This window comes from Podarcis pityusensis (genome assembly GCF_964106645.2).
Source record: "Podarcis pityusensis genome assembly, chromosome: 8".
In the NCBI taxonomy this organism is placed as follows: domain Eukaryota; kingdom Metazoa; phylum Chordata; class Lepidosauria; order Squamata; family Lacertidae; genus Podarcis; species Podarcis pityusensis.
Window position 1 is genome coordinate 80,482,489 of NC_138033.1, and position 19,985 is coordinate 80,502,473.

At 51.9% G+C, this 19,985-nt stretch overlaps 1 protein-coding gene across 2 annotated transcripts in view; it reads left to right on the forward strand.

Annotated features, from left to right (window-relative positions):
* Window positions 1-221: 221 nt before the first annotated feature.
* EPHA2 (EPH receptor A2) overlaps window positions 222-19,985 on the forward strand; it is a 35,223-nt gene continuing 15,459 nt past the window's right edge. For both annotated transcript variants that reach the window (XM_081017331.1, XM_081017332.1), the window contains exons 1-3: window positions 222-408; window positions 11,351-11,418; window positions 12,464-13,124. In XM_081017331.1, coding sequence (XP_080873457.1) covers window positions 318-408; window positions 11,351-11,418; window positions 12,464-13,124 — 820 coding nt within the window. In that variant the 5' untranslated portion in view covers window positions 222-317. The remainder of the gene's footprint in view (window positions 409-11,350; window positions 11,419-12,463; window positions 13,125-19,985) is intronic.

Consider the following 19,985-nt stretch of genomic DNA (forward strand, 5'->3'; position numbering starts at 1 on the left):
ACCCCAGGGACCCTTTGCGCCGCGCCCCGTCGGGCAGGATTCCAGATCTTGCCTGCGCCTGCGCCTCCTGCATCCCTCTGTCCCGGGCCGGAGGGCAGCGCGGGAGCGAGGCGAGAGGCGCGCGGCCGGCTGGGGGGCGTGGCTCGCGTGACGTCAGCATGGGCATGAATGAACAGGGCGAGAACTTTCCCACCGGCTCCCATTGAGCTTTCCGGAGCTGCGGAGGCGACACGGCTTCTGCCCAGGCGCTTCCTCGACGGCGGCAGCGAAGCGAGCAGCCAGCCAGCCAGGCAGGAAGGCGCTGCTCCGGGCACAGCATGGGCAGCCTCCGTGGGGCCGGCGCCCCTCTCCTCGTCCCCTTCTTCCTCCTGCTCCAGGCGGCGCTCCAGGGCGCCCAGACCCGCGAAGGTGAGAAGCTTCCCCTTCCCGGCCCGGGACTCTCCTTCTCTCGCTCCCCCGACGCCGCGCTCCGACCCGCCGGCTTGAGCGCCGACGGAGAGCCGCGCCGGGGAAGGGGAAACGCGCGCGGCTGCCTGCCCTTCCCGGACCCCGAGACGGAGCGGGACAGACTGCCTCTTGGGGGCTGGCGGGCTGGGGGTCGCTTCTGCTCACCGGCATGGCAAAAAAAGGAAAAGTTTTTTCTCGCTTTGGCGAACTCCGGTGCCCCCTGCCCTTCCCAAAGTCGGTGCGTAGACGGTGCGGGTCCTTCTGTGCGCGTATTTTAAACTCCAGGTGCGGATTGAAATCTCCAGCGAGGGACGGGCAAGAAGAAGAGGGGCGCGTCCGTAGGGGGGGGCGAAGCGAGGGGGCTGCCGGCTGGTTTGGAGAGACGACGAGGCCGCCGCTGGGTTTCAGAGCAGCGGAGGGGAAAAGAAACGTTTCGCACAGCACAAAGCTAATGGATGGATTTCCTCACCAAAGGGGCTGTGTGGACCCGGCACCTTGTGGTAATGGAGGAGCGTAGGTCTAGCGATGCCTAAGCAGAACCTCCCGGTTCGAAGGCAGTCTACCTGCAAGTTCTCCGTGCTGGGAAACTAGCAGTGGGAAAGGGTCTGTTGTGCCTTTATGCCCTCTTTGGGGGCTTCTACCTGGCTGTCCTGCTCGGGAACAGGATACTGGGTGAGGTGGGCCTTGGATCGGTCTTTTTCCTGCGGTCCGTTGTTCGGCCTCCTGGGATGCGCCCCGCGTTTGAGGAATGGGGCGCTGGCAACCTCTTTCCTCCACGGGTTCGAGCGCCTTAAGCAGAATGCGGCCTTTGGAGTCTTGAATAGCTCATTAAACAGGCGCAAATTGTTGCAGGACATTTTAAAAATTCCTGCGTTGGATCAATAGATAGATCTTCATTTTTTCTAAAGAGTTCCAACTTATTCCTTGGAGTGTTAGGTATTGGCTTTGGGCAGGCGCTTATTTCTGCCTTGGGAGATCAAGTAAGCGCACATGGATGGACAGGGAAGAGGCTTGTGTCTGAAGAAGAGTTCTGTGGAACGCAGAAGTTTGCATACGCCTCTGCTCCCGGCCTTTGGGACTAAGCACTTGATTTCTCCCAAATAGGAAATAGTACTTCCCACTGGCTACGAGGCAGGAGAGCAAGGTTCCGATCCTGGGCCCTGCTGGTAACATTCTGGGAAATGCGGTGATTCACACGCCTTGCTTACACAACTGGGCCTCCGCTGCTGTGGCAGGGATGGTTCATGCCAGGTTGGGCAAGGGAGGCAAATACTCTGGTTGCCACAAGAGAAGGGTGGGTCAGGGAGGGGCGCTGAATCAACACCAGGAGATTGATCACCCACAGTCTCCACTTTTTTCAGGGTGGTGTGGGAAGCAGGGGCAGATTTCCTCTTAGAGAGAGATTTGGGGTTGCGTGTATGGGAAGCCATTTCCATTTCCTTTACTCTGATTTCTGCCACACTGGAAATTAGGCGAATGCTTGGTGTCTTCACGGTCGTTGCTCCAACTCTCTTATGCAGTTGGTAGCTCTGAACTCTGCACCCTTTTGAGCAGAATCTGGGAATTCAGGAATATTTGAGCCTGGGACTATACATTTGACATTTGGAACTTCAGGTTTCAAGGGGCTAATCTGGAACCTGGTGCTGGTGTGTTCTTGAAGGTCCTTGAAATGTGTTGGACCAGTCTTTGGGCCTATCCTGCGCTTGACCCAGCACCACAGTGGGGGGCAAGCCAGCAGCAAAATTCCTTCCAGGTTAAGCCCTTCCGTGGAACAAGCCCAGACTTGCCCACAGGTGTGTACTTTTTCTGCCTGAAAGCCAGGATTTAAATATTTGGCCCCAGGGGATCACCCCAGAGCATATTTTCAGTGGTACGTCTTGTCTCTGGAATGTGTGGAGCCCTGTTAGTCCTTGGAGCATGTACAGAGGGCTTTTCCTAATCTCTTTAGTCACTACAACCTGATCTGGTATTATGGGGCTGAGCTCCGGGGAAGCCATGGGGTTAACTGCCCCTGATCTGGTGCTCTCCTGCTGGCATGCACTACAACTCCCAGCAGAGCTGATGGGAGCCGTAGTCCAAAACATCTGGAGGGCACCAGATGAGGGAAGGCTGCCCTGAGAAGCAAGAAGGGCTTCTGGGACAGGGCTGGGGATGAACCTGTGGCTGTCTGGATACTGGGGGCCAGTGGTGAGGGATTGTGGGAGTTGTAGTCTAGGTACATGTGGCAGGGCACAGGACCCCCAGCCTTGGCTTATATGACCAACCATTCCAGTCCTGGTCTCTGGATATATGTCACCCCTTTTCATGAAGGGACCACACGATTTTTGCTCTTCTTCCTAAATTGTTCTTCCCAGGGAAGGGTCGTAGCTCAGTGGCAGAGCATATGTTTGGCATGCAGAAGGCGCTGGGTTCCTGGCAGCATCTCCAGCTAGGGCTGAGCAAGAGTCCCAGCCTGAAACCCTAGGGGGCCATTGTCAGTGTAGACAACACTGAGCAAGATGGTCCCGAATTCCAACCTCCTTTAAGGTAGCTTCCTGTGTTTTCTACAAACTCTTGTGTTTATCACCCGCTCCCCTTTTAAAAGACCTGGCAGCATGCACTACCTTTCTTCACACCTGGGCAGAGCGAAGTGGGAGGAAGCAGCAACAGTGATATTTAGAGCAGAACTCTGGAGAATGTAGCGCAGGGTACTTTAAGTCCCCAAAATGCAAAGTTCAGAACCGGGGTGGGTGGGAGCCGTGAAGAAGAAGAGGAGTTTGGATTTGATATCCTGCTTTATCAATCAATCAATCAATCTTTATTACGGTCCAGAGACCCAACAAATCATTACAAATCAATACACAATTCATACAGCCTACCTCCAGGTTACTTTATCACTACCCTAAGGAATCTCAATAGGGACGCGGGTGGCACTGTGGGTTAAACCACAGAGCCTAGGACTTGCCGATCAGAAGGTTGGTGGTTCAAATCCCTGCGACGGGGTGAGCTCCCGTTGCTCGGTCCCTGCTCCTGCCCACCTAGCAGTTCGAAAGCACATCAAAGTGCAAGTAGATAAATAGGTACCGCTCCAGTGGGAAGGTAAACGGCGTTTCCGTGCACTGCTCTGGTTCGCTGAAAGCGGCTTAGTCATGCTGGCCACATGACCGGAGCTGTACGCCGGCTCCCTCAGCCAATAAAGTGAGATGAGCGCTGCAACCTAATGGTCAGGGGTCCCTTTACCTTTAAGGAGTCTCAAAGTGGCTCATGTCTTGGAGGAGTCCCTGTTTACTGGACAGATCCCTCCTAGGCTCCCTCCCTGGAGTTATTAGAGCCCAGCTGGCCATCATTGGGGAACCCAGGGAGAATCCCTGGGAAGATGGAGAAGGGGAAGCAGTTCCTTTTGGCTTGGGCAGGGAGCACTTTGGAGTTTCTGCACAAGGTATTTTCCATGCTCCCTGGTGGACCTGCTCTTTAGTAAATAGTAATAAGCCCCCCACCCAGCTGGAACATCTAAAAAGGAAGTACAGCATAACATGGCATGGGGTTGATGGGTGTGTGTGCAGGGGGGGCAGGAATTGAATGGCATATGGCTTCAAAACCCAGCAGCATGTTTGGTCAACTACCTGGAGCCACATTTTTCCCATTTGGGCCCTGCTGGTTGGTACAGTGGAACCTTGGTTTTTGAACTTACCAGTAATCTGTTCCAGAAGACCGTTTGGCTTCCAAAAAGTTTGAAAATCGAGGATCCATGGGCTGGCTGCAAAGTCAATGGGGGAAAATGAAAAACACAGCTCAGAAGCCATTTGGCTTCCGAAAATCATTCAAAAACCGGAACGGTTACGTCAGGGTTTTTGTCGTTCAGGAGCCGAAGCGTTCCAAAACAGAGGCGTTTGGGAACCAACTGTTTGACTGTACTTGCAAAAGCAGCTTGGGAGGCTCACTTGAAGTGTCCCCAGAAAAGAAGGCCTGCTGTGTCCACTCCCAAACTCAGCTGCTGACAAGGAAGAAGAGGAGAAGCCAGAGTTGGCATAACCAGCCCCCATCCAGCCACTTTGAGACGGAAGCTTTGCTGACCAGAGAAATGTGGATTATGGGTTTTGAGACACAGCCGCTCCAAGCCTTTAGCCTCAAAGGCGGCAGCAGCGCTGGCTTCGCACTCTTTTTCTTTCTTTTTTTCGCACATTCATCAGCTTCTTTTGAAAAAGCCACTGGAGTGGGGGGGGGGGGCCTCTGGTGGCGCGGAGAGGCGCTGGTGCCGCTGGAGTGAGTCAGGTTCCCCATGGGAAAGGGGGGGGTGGTCCTGCCTCTTCCAAACCTGAAGAGCCCACTGGCTTGCAGGAGAAGACAGGAATGTTAATGAAGAGACTGGATGGCCGCCTGGGCTCTCTAATTACACCAGGGAGGGAGCCTAGCAGGGATATGTCCAGTAAACAGTTCCTCTCCAGCCCTGGGCTGCTGTGTAGCAGTCTCTTGTCAGTCTCTGGAACTGGGGGGGGGGGGGAGCCAACCCTTGTGAGTTCAGGCTTCCAAAGCAGCGCCTTGAGACACACTCTCTGATGCGTTCTTTTTCTCCCAAGATGCCTAAAAGTAATTGGCCTTGAATGCAAATGGTTAATTAAATCTGGTTGCAGCTCCCAGCTTGGAACTGATGGGGCGGGGATGTGTAAATTTTCGCTTCTCTTTTTTGTGCTGCTAAACTGAAACAGCAAAATTTCACCCTTATCCAGAACATTTTCTTCATTACCGCACTAGGACCACGGGAAGCTGCTTTAGACAGAGTCAGACCCTTGATCCGTCTCGCTTGGTATTGTCTGCACTGACTGGCAGAGGTTTCCTTCCTTCCTGCGACTCAGTAGGGTAGCCTTACCTCTGCCACTAAGCTCTGTCCTTTCCAAAACATTTGGTTTGGGCCTGCAGCAACCCCCTGACTTACTGTTACTGCAGGAAATTCAGCACCTCCTCTCTGCTCCATCAGCACTTTCTCAAAAGCAAGAGGTGCCGGAGCTGATGTCCACCTGGGGCACCTTCTGCCCTTAAACCTTCCTTGCAGAGCCCCAATGTGCAGGTGCGGTTTGTGGCTCAGGGGAGTCTGGCAGATGCACTTTGTGCATGCCCAGAGAAACGGTGGCATTCTCGACTTGAATCCTGGCAGCCCCAGAGTCGCCCCCCCCCCGCAGTCTTAGTGGTACCATGTAGTTGGCGCTGGGTACTTAAAGGATGGGGTAAAGAAGGCGATTGAGGTGTAAAAGTTTTAAATGCTTGCTGTGTTAAGGCCAATGGGAACCATGGGCCAAAACAGCAGGAGGACTTGGGCAAGGCTGTTCTTGCAGATCACGTTGTAAAGCCCAGCTCTTTGGCTTTGGGCTCTGTGTGGATCCTGTTGCGCTCCTGACTAGCAGATTCCTGTGTACCACTTGGTCATGGATCCTCTGTCATGTATAGAATTGTGGGGCGGTTTCTCTCTCTCTCTCTCTCTCTCTCTCTCTCTCTCTCTCTCTCTCCCTCCCTCCCTCCCTCCCTCCCTCCCCATTTCCATGTGGCTAAAATACAGGCAGTCAAAAAAAAAAAATCAAATCCACATACTGGGAAGGGAGGGGAGAGCAAAGTTTAAAATTAACTCTGGAAGTTGGTGGGAAAGAAAAGCTGTTCCAGATGCTGCTTGCCTATTTATTTATTTTTATTTTAAGTGAAGGGAAACCATGCAGGATGACAGGCAGGCAGTTGGGGTGGCGGTTGGTTGGGGGGGGGGGAGGGAAGAGAGCATTGCTTGCCCCTTTCTTTAGCAATAAATCAAAATAGCTGAATAGGTTGCGATTAGGGAAGGGAAGGGTTGCCGTTTTTTCCTGCTTTAAGGGGGCTGGGAAAGGAGAGGCAGTGCGGTATAGCGGTTGGAGGGCTGGATCAGGGCTGGGACCCCAAGTTACCCTGCAAGGTGGTTGTGAGGATAAATTGGGTGGAGGGTCTGTGTACATCACTTTGAGCTGGTTGGAGAAAGGGATAGCTATAAATGTCCTAAATAAATACGTTGTATGTGGTTATTAGTCCTTGGGGCTTTTAAATAAATAAAGTAAGTAAATTTCAGTCTGATTTGAAGGCAGCGTACACTGAATGTCAGTTCCTGGGGGACAAAGAGGGAAGGGAGAGTCGCTTTCATGCCTCGGTTGTGGGTTTCCCAGAAGTGTCTCTTTGGCCACAGGATGCTGGACTAAATGGGTCCAGCAAAGCTGGTTGTGGGTAGACAAGTATTAAAAGCCTCCATTTTCCAAAGGCCTGGGATAGCTTGGAAAAACATGAGACTCTTAATTTCAGGGTCATGAGTTTGAGGGTCATGAGTTCGAGCTGGGCCGAAGTTTCCTGCATTGCAGGGGGTTGGACTAGATGACCCTCGTGGTCCCTCCCAACTCTGTGGTTCTATGACCTGGTGCCTAAGGCAAGAGAGGGCTGTGGTGCTCCGTGTTTGCTGGGTGCAGGGGCAGGACGGACCTTTTGACCCTGCAGGGTTGCATTCTGGTGGAGCGGCAGAAGGGCCTTCAGAAGCAAAAAAACAACAACAAACCCTTTAGCCTGCCATGCAATGTGAGGGATACCCTGCAACCCACAGCCCAGCTCCTTGGCTTGAGGGCAGCGCAAAGGAGGCAAATCCCCACCCTATCAGCTCTGCAGTCAGTGCAGCGGTGCCAGTCCAGCACATTTTAAAATGTGCTCTGCCTGGATAGCTCGGCTGGTTAGAGCATGGTGCTGATAACGCCAAGGTTGCAGGTTTGATCCCTCTGCATATTCCTGCATTGCAGGGGATTGGACTAGCTGGTCCTTGAGGTCCCTTCTGTGCTGTGGTTGCTCAAGTCGGGGAGGGCCGGGAACTGCAGTTTTGGGTGCTTCCTGGGAGACTCAGAAGGCACCTCTGATCAGCTCCAGCTCTTTGCTGCCGCAGATTCCTGGGGATTGACGCTTAGACTGGTTGCTCCTCCCTTTACGGCTGGTCCAAAGTCCGAGAATCAAACTGAGTGTCCGTGAGAGCAGGGAAGGGCAAGAGTCCAGGGCAAAAAGAGGCAGGCAACTCCACCCGTCTCTCCCTCTCTGAGATGCACCAGGCTAGTTTTCCATGCTGGGATATGACATTAATGAGAGGTTTAGAGCTCTGGCAACCAAACCTAAACAGCCCATCCAAAGACTGCATCTGGAAGAGATTTGTGGGGGGAAAGAATCTCTGGAGAGCGGCAGGCGCAAGAAACCCCGAAAGGCTGGCAGGGTTTCTGTCTGCGGAGAGACAAGCGAAGGGCCCTTGCAGAGAGGAGGGCCAGGTAGAGCCGATTGGGGGGGGCATAATTCAGTAGATACAGCACCTGCTTTGTATGCGGAAATTCCCAGGCTGAGTCCTAGTTAGAAGGATTGCAGGCTGGCTGGAAAGGACCCTAGAGAGCTGCTGCCAGCCCGAGTAGACAGCACTGGGCCAGAGTTCGTGAAAAAGGCAACTTAGGAAGGACGGGACACATCTGCTTTGCTTGCAGAAGGTTCCTTGGTCCAGTCCCTGTGAAAGGGTTTTGGACAACAGGAGCCAGGAAAGCTGCCAGTCAGAGCAGACCATCCTGAGCTATGTACAGCGGCAATCTGACTTGTGATTGCAAAAGCTTCCTGAGTGCATGTTTGTTGCTTCAGCAGAATCCCCCCCCCCCAAAAAAAAAAACCCCACCAGGCCCTATTTTGGCCTCTGCAGGCCCCTTCCTCCAGCTGAACATATTTGTGAAGACTTGGGGCATTTGTTCAGTTGCAGGTGAAATACGGTTTCTGGACTGTGCCCAGGGATCGCTCTCTAGAGATGCCTTTTCCGCCTGGCCTTGGCCAGACGGGCCTTCCAATCTCTGGGGGCCACCCACCTCCCTCCCTTTCTTTTGGGAGCCCTTTGCCCTTCTGTCACGGGGCCCCCACCCTGTTCCCAAACAACCAGCCTCTGCTTTACAACCTGAGCAGGTTACTCACCACCTTTCTCCCCGTCAACGGGGAAAATATAGAAGTAAACCAAGGAAGGAGCTTGACTACGAGATAAGAGTGAGATAATGGGGCTTCCGGATGTCGGATGTTCGAGGGCAGCTTCCTGCCAGCAGACTTGGCTCACAAAACTCTTGCCCAAGGAGGCACGACCGGTGGCTGTCAGGGTTTAAGAGAGCATCGTCTCCATCTTTCTGCCCTGCAAAGGAGGCAGGAGCAGAGCAAGAGGCAGGGACACAGGCAGGCAGCTGAGCCACTCTGTTGTGCTTCTTCTGCTGAATCAGAGAAGTCAACAAGATTTCCCATCCACGGAGAAGGCAGAACCGTGAAGCATGCAGAGAGATAACAGGCACCCTCCTCTGAGCAGCACTTTTGGACTTGCAGGAGACTTTGGGGTTACTTCCCCCTGCCCAGTGCTCTCCAAAGCACTCAGTTGGAGAATTACAAATCTATGAAGAGTAGGCATATCTTTGTCTAATCAAAGAGTTAAGGTGATACTGCTTGGGAGGGCCGGCTTCTGTTGATCTAGGGAGATGGCAGGATTTTATTTTTTTTAAAGCGTTGCACAATGGTGGATTTAGACTGGACACAAAAGCATTTATCTGAATGCTCAGCCAACTGCCGTGAAAAACATGCTAGTATTAAAGACAATTAACCGGGGGAGTGGGGAGCTGTTTTGCAACCCAAAACCAAAGGAAAGAGAAATAATAAATATATTATGTGTCTGCTGCAGGTGGAGGAGAATTAAGTGGCATTTATGGCCTGTTTTCTCACAGGCGCAATAATTTGATTAGTGTAACAAGCATGGCTGCAATAAAAACATGCTTTAAAACTAAATGGATGTAAGCCCACCAAACTGAGGGCAGCAGAGAGACCAGCTGGAGAAGGAGGACCCACGTGTATCTGCTTTAGCAATGTGTGTAGTTTTCTGAACTGAAACTGAAGGAAAGCACCTGCCTTGTACCAGAAGGACACATGACGTATCTTCTCAATCAGCTCCCCAAAGGAAGAGGTTGGCTCTCTCCTTGCAGCCACAGGGCAGGGCAGCGAAACTCACTTCCCTCCTTCCCCTTAGTCAGGAACAAGGTGCTGTTTTCTGGCCAACGGGGCTGCATGAGCACATCAGATGTAACCCCAGTGCCAGATTTACATATAAGCTAAACAAACTATAGCTTAGGGCCCCACTTTCTTGGGGGCCCAAAAAAATTTAAACAGAAAAAACCCTGGATGTACATTTCCAAAATATAAGATAAAAAACAAAATAAAACCTACGTACAGCAACAGTGTTTTGTGTTGTGTAGGCTCCTATGATGTAAGTAATGGGCCCTGCCTGCTAGCCTGCTCCCTAAAACATCACTGGTTTGCTCATTTCTGTATATAGGGTGCCTACGTTCTGCAAGGACTGGTTACATGGCAACATGGCTTTAGATACCTATTAGGTCCGTAAATGACCACATAGCATATATTCAACACAAAAAACAGTGACAATTTGTTGTTGACAAAGGACAGCTGGACATAGAAAGGGCCCCATTACCTTCAGTAGCTTAGGGCCTCATCGAACCTAAATCCGGCCCTGTGTAGCACGAGTGGCGAAATGGCTGTGTGAACAACGGCTCTGATCTTATTTTGGGGGCTGGGAGTGTGAAAGCTGCAGGGCCCTTCCCACAAGAGCAGTAGGTGCATCCAACAGGATAGCTCAGTGTTGTCCAAAGGCATGCTTTCAGCATCCATCCCTGCTGGACCATCCCTTGCCCACTTCCCAGCCCGCTTAAACTCAGGCTAGGAGCCCTGTTGGGTGGGTGGCTTAGCTGTTCAAGTTGGGACACCACAGCCACAACCAGGAGATTAAGAAACCCCTTTGTGTTACTCAACGTGACTCAGGCTCCTTAAGCGCCCCGCGGCAAAGCTGGCCTGCTGACACTGCAGAGAGTTATGTGCACCTGGGCCTGATCTGGGTAACGAGGCAGGGCAAAATTGCTCCTCCTGCAGCCTGACACCCACTTTGTGGGGATGTTAATATCAAACCACCACCCCACCCCCCCGCAAAGAAGGGCAGGGACTCCCAAGCTGGCTGCGAGAAAGGAGCTCTTTGCTGTTCCAGATTCACCAAGTGCCTGGGGTTCCACACCATGGTCTCCTAAGCATTACAGTGGTACCTCGGGTTAAGAACTTAATTCGTTCTGGAGGTCCGTTCTTAACCTGAAACTGTTCTTAACCTGAAGCACCACTTTAGCTAATGGGGCCTCCCACTGCCGCCACACCGCCGCTGCACGATTTCTGTTCTCATCCTAAAGCAAAGTTCTTAACCCGAGGTAATATTTCTGGGTTAGCGGAGTCTGTAACCTGAAGCATATATAACCTGAGGTACCACTGTATTGGGAAAGGGTTTTTTTGTGGGCTTAGACTTTAAAGACATGGCCAGTGGTATTAAATAACAGCTACCCTGAGCATGGGCAGAGTTGCTCCCTGTCACCACTGAACAGCCACAGCTAGGATTTGGAGGCAGGGTTTTCTGGTCTGAAAGTGTTTCACCAGTGTAAGTTGGGAGCAGCTTGGTTCTCTGAGCCCTGGAGGGGGAAAGCTACCTGCCCGTCTCCTTCCATCTCTCTTCCTTCTACTTCTTCATAGCTTAATGTGGCAGGGCGTGCTCTCTGGGACATGCTGGGACTTCATAAACCTCACAAGAGGTTTATGTGTCCAAATCAAAATCACCCCACTCTGGCATTGGAAAGCTCCAGCTGTTCATTGCGTAGTTTGGGATGCCACAACCAGGGATGTTTATTCCCCTCCCAAACTCTAATTTTATAGGATCCAACAACAAAAATTGGGGGGGGGGGGGAGTTGGTCCTGTCTCCTTTGCAGAGTATGAAGCTCTCTGTGAGGTTAAGAGTCCTCCATGCGATAACCGTCTTTTTCTTCCTATCCCTTTTCTCCTTAGTTGTCGTACTGGACTTCGCCAAGGCACAAGGGGATCTGGGCTGGCTCACCAATCCCTACGGCGCGGGGGTAAGTCTTGTTGTCAGGTTTCTCCTGCTTTAAGGAAACGGCTTTGTGCAAGCAATTTCCCTGCAAAACACAAGAGTACGCTGCCCTTTGAATGGTACCCACCCCTGTCCTTAAGAAGCCTGATGGTGAGACCATCCCCATGTCCAATGGATTTGTTCACAGGGCAGTGGGTTGCTAGTGGAACTGAAGTTTGGGCGTTGCTGATTACCTCACATTATAAAAGGAGGAGGAAACGGGGGTAGGCGTCTTGGGAGAAATAAACCGCAGGTATAATGACTTGGGAAATGTAGATTGAATTCTTACATCTGCTTCAGATGCTCCTTTCAAAGCAGAGGCAATAAGAGCATGGAAGGAAGAGAAGAATTCCTAAGCAAACTTTGCGTTAAAAAAACACACACACCCCAAGAATATTTACTTGGGATTAACATGAGTGGCTTTTAAAGATTTACTTTTATTTAGTTATTCATTAAATTTCTATCTCTCCTTTCCATAGGAGCCCAGGACAGCAAACAGGATTTTAAAAATAAATAAATGAATGAATGAATAAAAGCCATCTAATATCCTCATAGCTAAACAATTTCAAGGTTGCCAGAAACAGTATATATTTGAGCCATTGAACACTTGGGTGAATCAAAACATTTCAAATGCCTATCTTGATGTTAGTGAGAGAGGCAGGGGCACCTCACTAGAGAGGGCCTTTCATAAATGAGGAGCTGCTACCAAGAAGGCCCTGTAAAGGCTCCTTGATGGTGGGCAAAGGCCATCTCTGAGTATCTGATGCTTGGAACAGTCAGTAGGGGAAATCTGTGGCCTTTGTGTCTGACTTAGCAGCTTCCCAGGACAGCAGATTAGCCATAGTTGAAAATGAAGGCGTTACATTTGCATGGCACTTGAACCACAAATAGTCTCTGCTTGAACCTATTGTTTCAAAATCGGTTTTTTGTGGTGTGCTGCTGTTTCCAGTGGCTGTCACTTCCACAGATTATTACTTGAGCAAGAAGAAACATTTCCTCTAACGGCAGCCATTTTCTCTTCCCACCCCCAGTGGGATCTTCTCCAGAACGTCATGAACGAGTCCCTCATCTACATCTACTCGGTCTGCAACGTGATGGAAGGGGAGCAGGACAACTGGCTGAGGACCAACTGGATCTACCGCGGCGAAGCTCAGCGCATCTTCATTGAGCTCAAGTTCACCGTCCGAGACTGCAACAGCTTCCCCAGCGCCACCGGCACGTGCAAGGAGACCTTCAACCTCTTCTACGCGGAGTCAGACGTGGATTACGGCATCAACTTCCAGAAGCGCCAGTTTCGCAAGATTGACACCATTGCCCCGGACGAGATCACGGTGCGGGAGGACTTTGAGACGCGCAACGTCAAGATCAACATGGAAGTGCGCTCGGTGGGCCCCCTCACCCGAAAGGGCTTCTACTTGGCCTTCCAGGACATTGGGGCTTGCGTGGCCCTCCTGTCTGTCCGGATCTATTACAAGAAATGCCCCAAAGTCTTCCGCAACATGGCGAGCTTCCCCGAGACCATTGCTGGCGCTGACTCGCAGGCCTTGGCGAAGGTGTCGGGCGAGTGCGTCAAGGATGCCTTGGCCAACGAGGACCTGTTCATGCATTGCAACTCGGATGGGGAGTGGCTGGTGCCCATTGGCGAATGCCGCTGCCGCGAGGGCTACGAAAAGGACGGGGACAGCTGCAGAGGTAACTAGGCTTTGCTTCATGTTTTACTCCTGCGTCGCTGAACTTCCCAGTCGGCATTAGGACAAAGCAATACTTGTAAGAGCCCAGTGAAGGGAATGGAGGGTGCAATTGATGTCACAATGTCCCTACTTCACCCTAGTCACCCAAAGCCCACCTGAACAAAAATGGCGCTTCCATAAAGTGTCCAGGGCATGCTCTGTGACTTCTACAGATGTGAGGCAGCTGTTGCTGCTGTTCCTCGTTGCCCTCAAGTTGCTGTTTCTCTTTGCCCTCAAGTTGGGAACTTGACTTCCAGGGGGCATAGTCAGCATAGCACCCACAGGGACTCTGCCCCTCACGCTCCCAGTCTTTCCAGCTATCTGACACTGGTCAGGTGCAAACAGGCCTGTTCCACTCTGAGAAGTGCTGGATCTGTCAGGTACCAGCAGTCTCTCTCTACTGGGGCCCATGGAAATGTCAGACTTCTAATCCTTTGTCAACTCACATGAGAGCCCCAGGAAATGTGTCTTCAAGTTTCTTATGGGATGGGCTGGCTGTTCTCTTCTTCTTTCATGCCCCCACTTCAAATCTGCCTTAGCAAGCCACAGGAGTGGGGAGACGACTAACAGGAAGCCAACCCATAATGTTTCTTTTTCTCTGCAGTTCTGTCTTGTCCTGCTGCATGGTCCCAGCAGATTATTACTATTTCTCAGCCAAAGTGTTAATGTTGCTTGTTAAGTATTTCACTGCTGCTACCCCTTGGTCCATTTGTTTGGTGAAGTTTGATATTGACAAAGGCTGAAGATAAGTATTCTACACTTCTCCAGTCTCCAGTCTGGCCAGAAGTGTTATGCATTCAGCATTTCTTGCCGTGTGTATGTGAGAGTGAAAGAGACCCCCCTTCCCCACCCCCTCAGCCCCTGATCCTAAAAGAGCTCTCAATTCCAAGTTCTGGAATAGTGGCCTTTGTGCATCAGGACTTTCTCTGTTAGACAAAGAACCCAGGAAGCTACCTAATGGCAAGTCAGATCCTTGGACCATCCATCTCTCTCAGTACTGCTGTAGCCCCTGCACTGCCTTTCTGTTTCGGGGGATTCAAAATGTGGAGAGAATCGGTTAACAGGGGAGAGTGGATCAGTAGAGAATCAAATGGCCTCGCAAGTCAGCTCATGTCAAAGCTCATGGGCATCTTGTATATAGAAGTTTCCAGGGTTGATTCCATTTTACCAAACTCCTTTTTTATACTGCCATATAGAGGAAGTGAGAGCAGCAGCCAAGTCCCCTCCACTCACACCTGTCTTGCTCTTCTGTTCCCCACCAATCCAACTGAGTGAACCCCCTTCTTGGAAGGTGGGGAGTTGTGGGGGGCGGCAGGAGGAGGCAGCCGCCAAGAGGCTTTGCTTCAGGAATGTGCCTGGGTTTTGCAAAGAGAGAGGGAGAAGGAGATAAGGAACCTTGAAGGTTATGAAGTAATACAGGCATCTTGAGCAAGCATTCTCTCTCCCCCATATACACTATCAGGCTCACCTGATAGAGGCTGTTATCTCACTTCCCTCCTGCATGATATCGGAGGCCAAAGGGGGGACCAAAACATGGGGAAGGGAGCTGCTGGCTGCTCAGTTTCTTCAGATGGCCTCTCTCCAACGTCAACGAGAAGGAATTCAATTTTTCGATGGAGTGGACAAACTCCATGACTGGAGAGAGCAATGTACCCCTCAGGGGAGACATGGCTGAACAAGCCTGCATTTAAAGGGGGTGCGATTTTACCTTCTTACTCATTTTTAGCCACACATGGGGTGCAGTGGGGCTCAGAGAGGTGCTAAGGAGCAACTAATCTCCATTGAGAGTGATGCTGCTGGGCCTCTGGAGACCCAGAGATAGTTTTCTTGCTGCGGGGGACTGGACGGAGGAGCTGGGGTGGACGACTGGACATTGTGTCCACTCCCTCTGTGGTTAATAACCACCTCTTGCCGGAGTTTCAGTGCCTCTGAGCTTATGCAGAACACATTTATCTTGCTGCCGCTCGCCCTCCTGCAACCATGTGCGGGATTTCATCAAAAGCCAAATTCTTTCTTTTTCTTTCTTTCTTTTAAAGAAAGGTGAGAGTGTTGCCTAGAAACACTTGTTTGATTTCCCATCTAGTCTGGCAGGGCGGGGAGTAGGATGTGTTGGTTTGGATTTGGAGCAGAATAGAGGATTTCTCTCCTTTCCTGCCTGCCATTCTACAACGGCCCCCAGCACCTGCCCCGCACCCCCACACCACCAACAGTGCTGGTTTGCAGACCCAGCCTGGTTTCCACAGTGACAGCCAATGCCTTTGTCCCACCCTCTGCATTTGTCTGGTGCTAGGGGAGAGGCCGTGGGGGGGGGCTGCTTCTGGGAATCAAAAAGAAGAAAGGGTGGCCTTGGCTCCAAGAGTGATGGCGGTGGGTGGAGAGGAATAACTGCTGTTGTTTTTCCCCCCTAACTCCTTTCTGCCTTGATCTTCCTTGTTACATCCCTGCCTCTCAGCCGCACACCTAGGAGAAGTTCCCTCCATCAGTTGTCTCTTGGGGGGGGAGGAACGTAGAGCCATTTCCCCCCTTCGAGAGCCAGTGTGGTGTAGTGGTTAAGAACGGTAGTCTTGTAATCTGGTGAACCGGGTTCATGTCTCTGCTCCTCCACATGCAGCTGCTGGGTGACCTTGGGCTAGTCACACTTCTCTGAAGTCTCTCAGCCCCACTCACCTCACAGAGTGTTTGTTGTGGGGGAGGAAGGGAAAGGAGATTGTTAGCCGCTTTGAGACTCCTTCGGGTAGCAATAAAGTGGGATATCAAATCCAAACTCCTCTCCTTCTAAGCCATTTATTCATTGAGCGTTTTGCAGAAGCCTACCTGCCTAACCCCAGCTCCTTGGGACTTTCTCTCTCATGATGGGATAAGCTGCTCCTCTGTGGGCCCCTCTCCCTCTTTTCCAGGCTGCCCTCCCCTGTTAGCTGCCCCAGCCATGGCACAGCCCCCCTCCAGATCTCCTAATCCGGGCCTCCTTTCTGAAAGGGGGAGCACCTTCCCACCTCCCCCCCCCATTCCCTTCTCCAATGGCATCTCCACTTCCAGTGAGCCTCCAGCCTGGCTCAAAGGCATCCTTAGCAGCAGCAGCAGAAGAAGAAGCTTCCCATTTTCTCTCCAATCCATCTGGGGAGATGTGGCAATCATACGCAGACCAAGCACCCAGCCATCTTCCACCCCCAACTAAGCCCCAAGCCTTGGACCCTTAGTAGGGGTGTCTCCAAAGACACTGGTCCTCTGTCCTATGTGAATGGGGGCATTGTTTTCCCCTGAGAGAGAGAGAGTATGTGTGCATCTGTATATGAGGCTTGGGTAGGGACCCCGCTGGCTTATAAACTCGCCCTCATTAAACCAGACTGGCTGTTGGTGCTGTGAATGGCAAGGGCTGACATGTCCCTTTGTCCCACTCCGCCTCGCTCTCCTGGCTGTCTCCTTGCTCCTCCAGCCTTGATTCATGGCTGCTTAAATGGCTTGCCGCGCTCTCCAGATTTATCTGGCTATCTCTTGGCATCAGCGTCTGCACGATTTCAGGCAACACCCACACGCGACTCTCAGATTTCACCTGCTAAGGAATCCTGTGTAACCCCCCCAAAAAACCTTAGTGCCATAGGAAGGCCTTGGGAATCCCCTAAATGATGGCCTGCTTGGCATTCCCTCTTAACTGGGTCAAGTCACACAAATGAATTAGTGATTGGGTGGCAAGCTTCCCTTCTCCTCCAATAAAGGTAAAGGGTAAAGGGACCCCCGACCATTAGGTCCAGTCGTGGGCGGCTCTGGGCTTGTGGCACTCATCTCGCTTTATTGGCCGAGGGAGCCGGCGTTCAGCTTCTGGGTCATGTGGCCAGCATGACTAAGCCGCTTCTGGCGAACCAGAGCAGCGCACGGAAACACCGTTTACCTTCCCGCAAGAGCGGTACCTATTTATCTACTTGCACTTTGATGTGCTTTCGAACTGCTAGGTTGGCAGGAGCAGGGACCGAGCAACGGGAGCTCACCCCGTCGCAGGGAATTGAACTGCTGACCTTCTGATCAGCAAGTCCTAGGCTCTGTGGTTTAACCCACAGCGCCACCCGCATCCCTCTCCTCCAATAGTGGTGTTTATTTTTCTCGCCCTGGCTTTTTAAACATGGAATTTCTGGGAGGAAATAGCTCCAGCGTGCTAGGTGTTGCAAAGAGTACAGAGTAAGGCAAGCGGGTGTCGCTGCATTTGAGTTTTCTGGCACCAACGGGTATTGGGCAAGGAGGAGACTTCAGAGTCTCTGCTTGGCGGAGACCATGGGGGTTGCAGCAAACTGCACTGGGTGTGGGGGGGGGCATTGACTTCTGCTGGCCTGGCCACCCCCCACCTGCACCCTGCCCACACGTTCCACCATTGGGCTGTAGCTGTCTCCCTCCCAAGGCCAGTCGCATTCTGCAGCCGCCGCTTCCTCCAGCGGGAGGGGGGCGGGATTGGAAAAAGGAATTTGCCCTTTTGTGTAAAGATACTCTGACCTCCCATCCCTCTGGCCTCTGTGAAAAGGGAGGCCCATGGGCAGGAAACAAAGGCAGTTTATCTTCGGGAATAAACACAGATATTCTTGGCTTCCTGCACACATTCCCGCCCCCCCTCCAGTCCCCCGCCCATCACTCCTTTTTAGCTCCTGCTGGCAAGTTCTGTGCTGCCACCAGCCATCACCATCTCTCTGTGTGTGTTTTGCCTCTCTCCCTGCTCTGGCCTTCAAGTAAGAGAGATTGCCAAGGAGGGTTCTATTCGCTTGGCAACTCGGGGGCTGGCTGACAATATCTCAAAAGGCCAACTGCCCACCCGCCAGAGCCTTGGCATGGCATTGTGTGCTATTGCGCTCTTGCCTACGGCACGGGGCCAGCCGAGTGGCGTCATGTTCAGAAGGTGAATTATTGAAAAAGCACCAGGGCACCTGCCAGCAAACATTCCGCTTCTTATGTTTGTATGCAATGGTCCAGCTCTCAGGACGTACCCTTTGTATTGATGGTATTAGTCAGGCTGCGACGTTGAATGGGTTTAAAAGGTGTCCCCCTGATTGGTCAGGCAGTAGGGCTTGATTGCTTGTTTTTTAAAAAATGGGTGCCTTAATACAAGTGTTTATTTAAAACTGCCCATGGCAAGAGCCCTCTTCGGAGTTGTCCTCTCTCGCCTGCAGGAGGGGATGCCTCTTCTGAGACAGTGCATTCATGCATCCTTCCCCAACAGTGCATGCTTTTTGCTCCAGGACAATTGTGTTTTACCCATATGCAAACTTAACTGCCTAATTCCTGCCATTGATTGACATGCTCTTTTAAATGGGTTGCAAGCCTAGTTTTTGCAGAAACGTTGTAGAGTGGTACTTCGGGTTAAGTACTTCATTCGTTCTGGAGGTCCGTTCTTAACCTGAAACTGTTCTTAACCTGAAGCACCACTTTAGCTAATGGGGCCTCCCGCTGCGCTGCCGGAGCATGATTTCTGTTCTCATCCTGAAGCAAAGTTCTTAACCCGAGGTACTATTTCTGGGTTAGCGGAGTCTGTAACCTGAAGCGTATGTAACCTGAGGTACCACTGTATTTTTTATAGAGTTGGAAGGGGACCCTGAGGATTGTCTAGTCCAACCCCTTGCAATGCAAGAAGATGCAGCTGTCCCATTCAGGGATTGAACCTGCAACACCACGCTCTGACCAACTGAGCTATCCATAATCTAGCTAAGATTTTAAAACTGTAATGTGAAATCACGGTGCAAATGATCACGAGTCATGCTGAGCTGGCCGCTGTCCCATTAAGGCCCCCTCTGGGCTATAGTTTAAAGGTAAAGGGACCCCTGACCATTAGGTCCAGTCGTGGCCAACTCTGGGGTTGCGGCGCTCATCTCGCTTTATTGGCCAAGGGAGCCAGCGTACAGCTTCCAGGTCATGTGGCCAGCATGACTAAGCCGCTTCTGGCGAACCAGAGCAGTGCATGAAAATGCCGTTTACCTTCCCGCTGGAGCGGTACCTATTTATCTACTTGCACTTTGACGTACTTTCAAACTGCTAGGTTGGCAGGAGCAGGGACCGAGCAACAGGAGCTCACCCCATCGCGGGGATTCGAACTGCCGACCTTCTGATCAGCAAGTCCTAGGCTCTGGTTTAACCCACAGTGCCACCCGCGCTACAGTTTAGGGGACTCCAAACTGATCAAGAAGGTGTTGCCATCTTATCCAAGTTTATTAAACAGCCATCTTCTGCGGGGAGTGGTTTTGGGCTTCTGTGGATTCTGAACTGCTGTGAGGTATCAACAGACCAGGTGGGGGGACAGCAGCAGACACCTGGTGGGCAACATCCTCTTCCACCCCCCTCACAGCCACCACTCCCTGTTAATACTTTGTACTGGGGAAGCAGCTGCCAGCACACCTGCCTGTGGAAGTCCCAGGGAGAGCCTCGACTTGCCCAATAATTGCACACGGAAGCGAGTCTCGGCCAAGGGTGGCTGCGCTTATCTTTTGTGGGCATTTAACCACTCAAACTAGAAATGTGTTCTAGACTCCTTCAGATGGCACCTGTGGGGTGGCGGTGGGGGAGGGGGAGGGGAGCATTCTCGGTCCCTTCCAGCCCAGACATTTACTGCCTCCTGGCACACTCCGCAAGTCCAAGCCAGCTGGGCTTAACTGCACACCTTTTAAATATCGCTTAAGTAAATCTTCTCTCTTTCTCCTCTGCGAGAGGACCAAAAGCCCCAGCATTCAGGTTTAAAATGGTGCCAGCTGCCAAATTCAAAATGGAGGGAAAGGAACAACTTGCCTCCCTCCCCCCCCCCCTCTCTGCACCCCCAATTGCACCCTGGTGTGGCAAAGAGGAGTGTGGGAGGCTG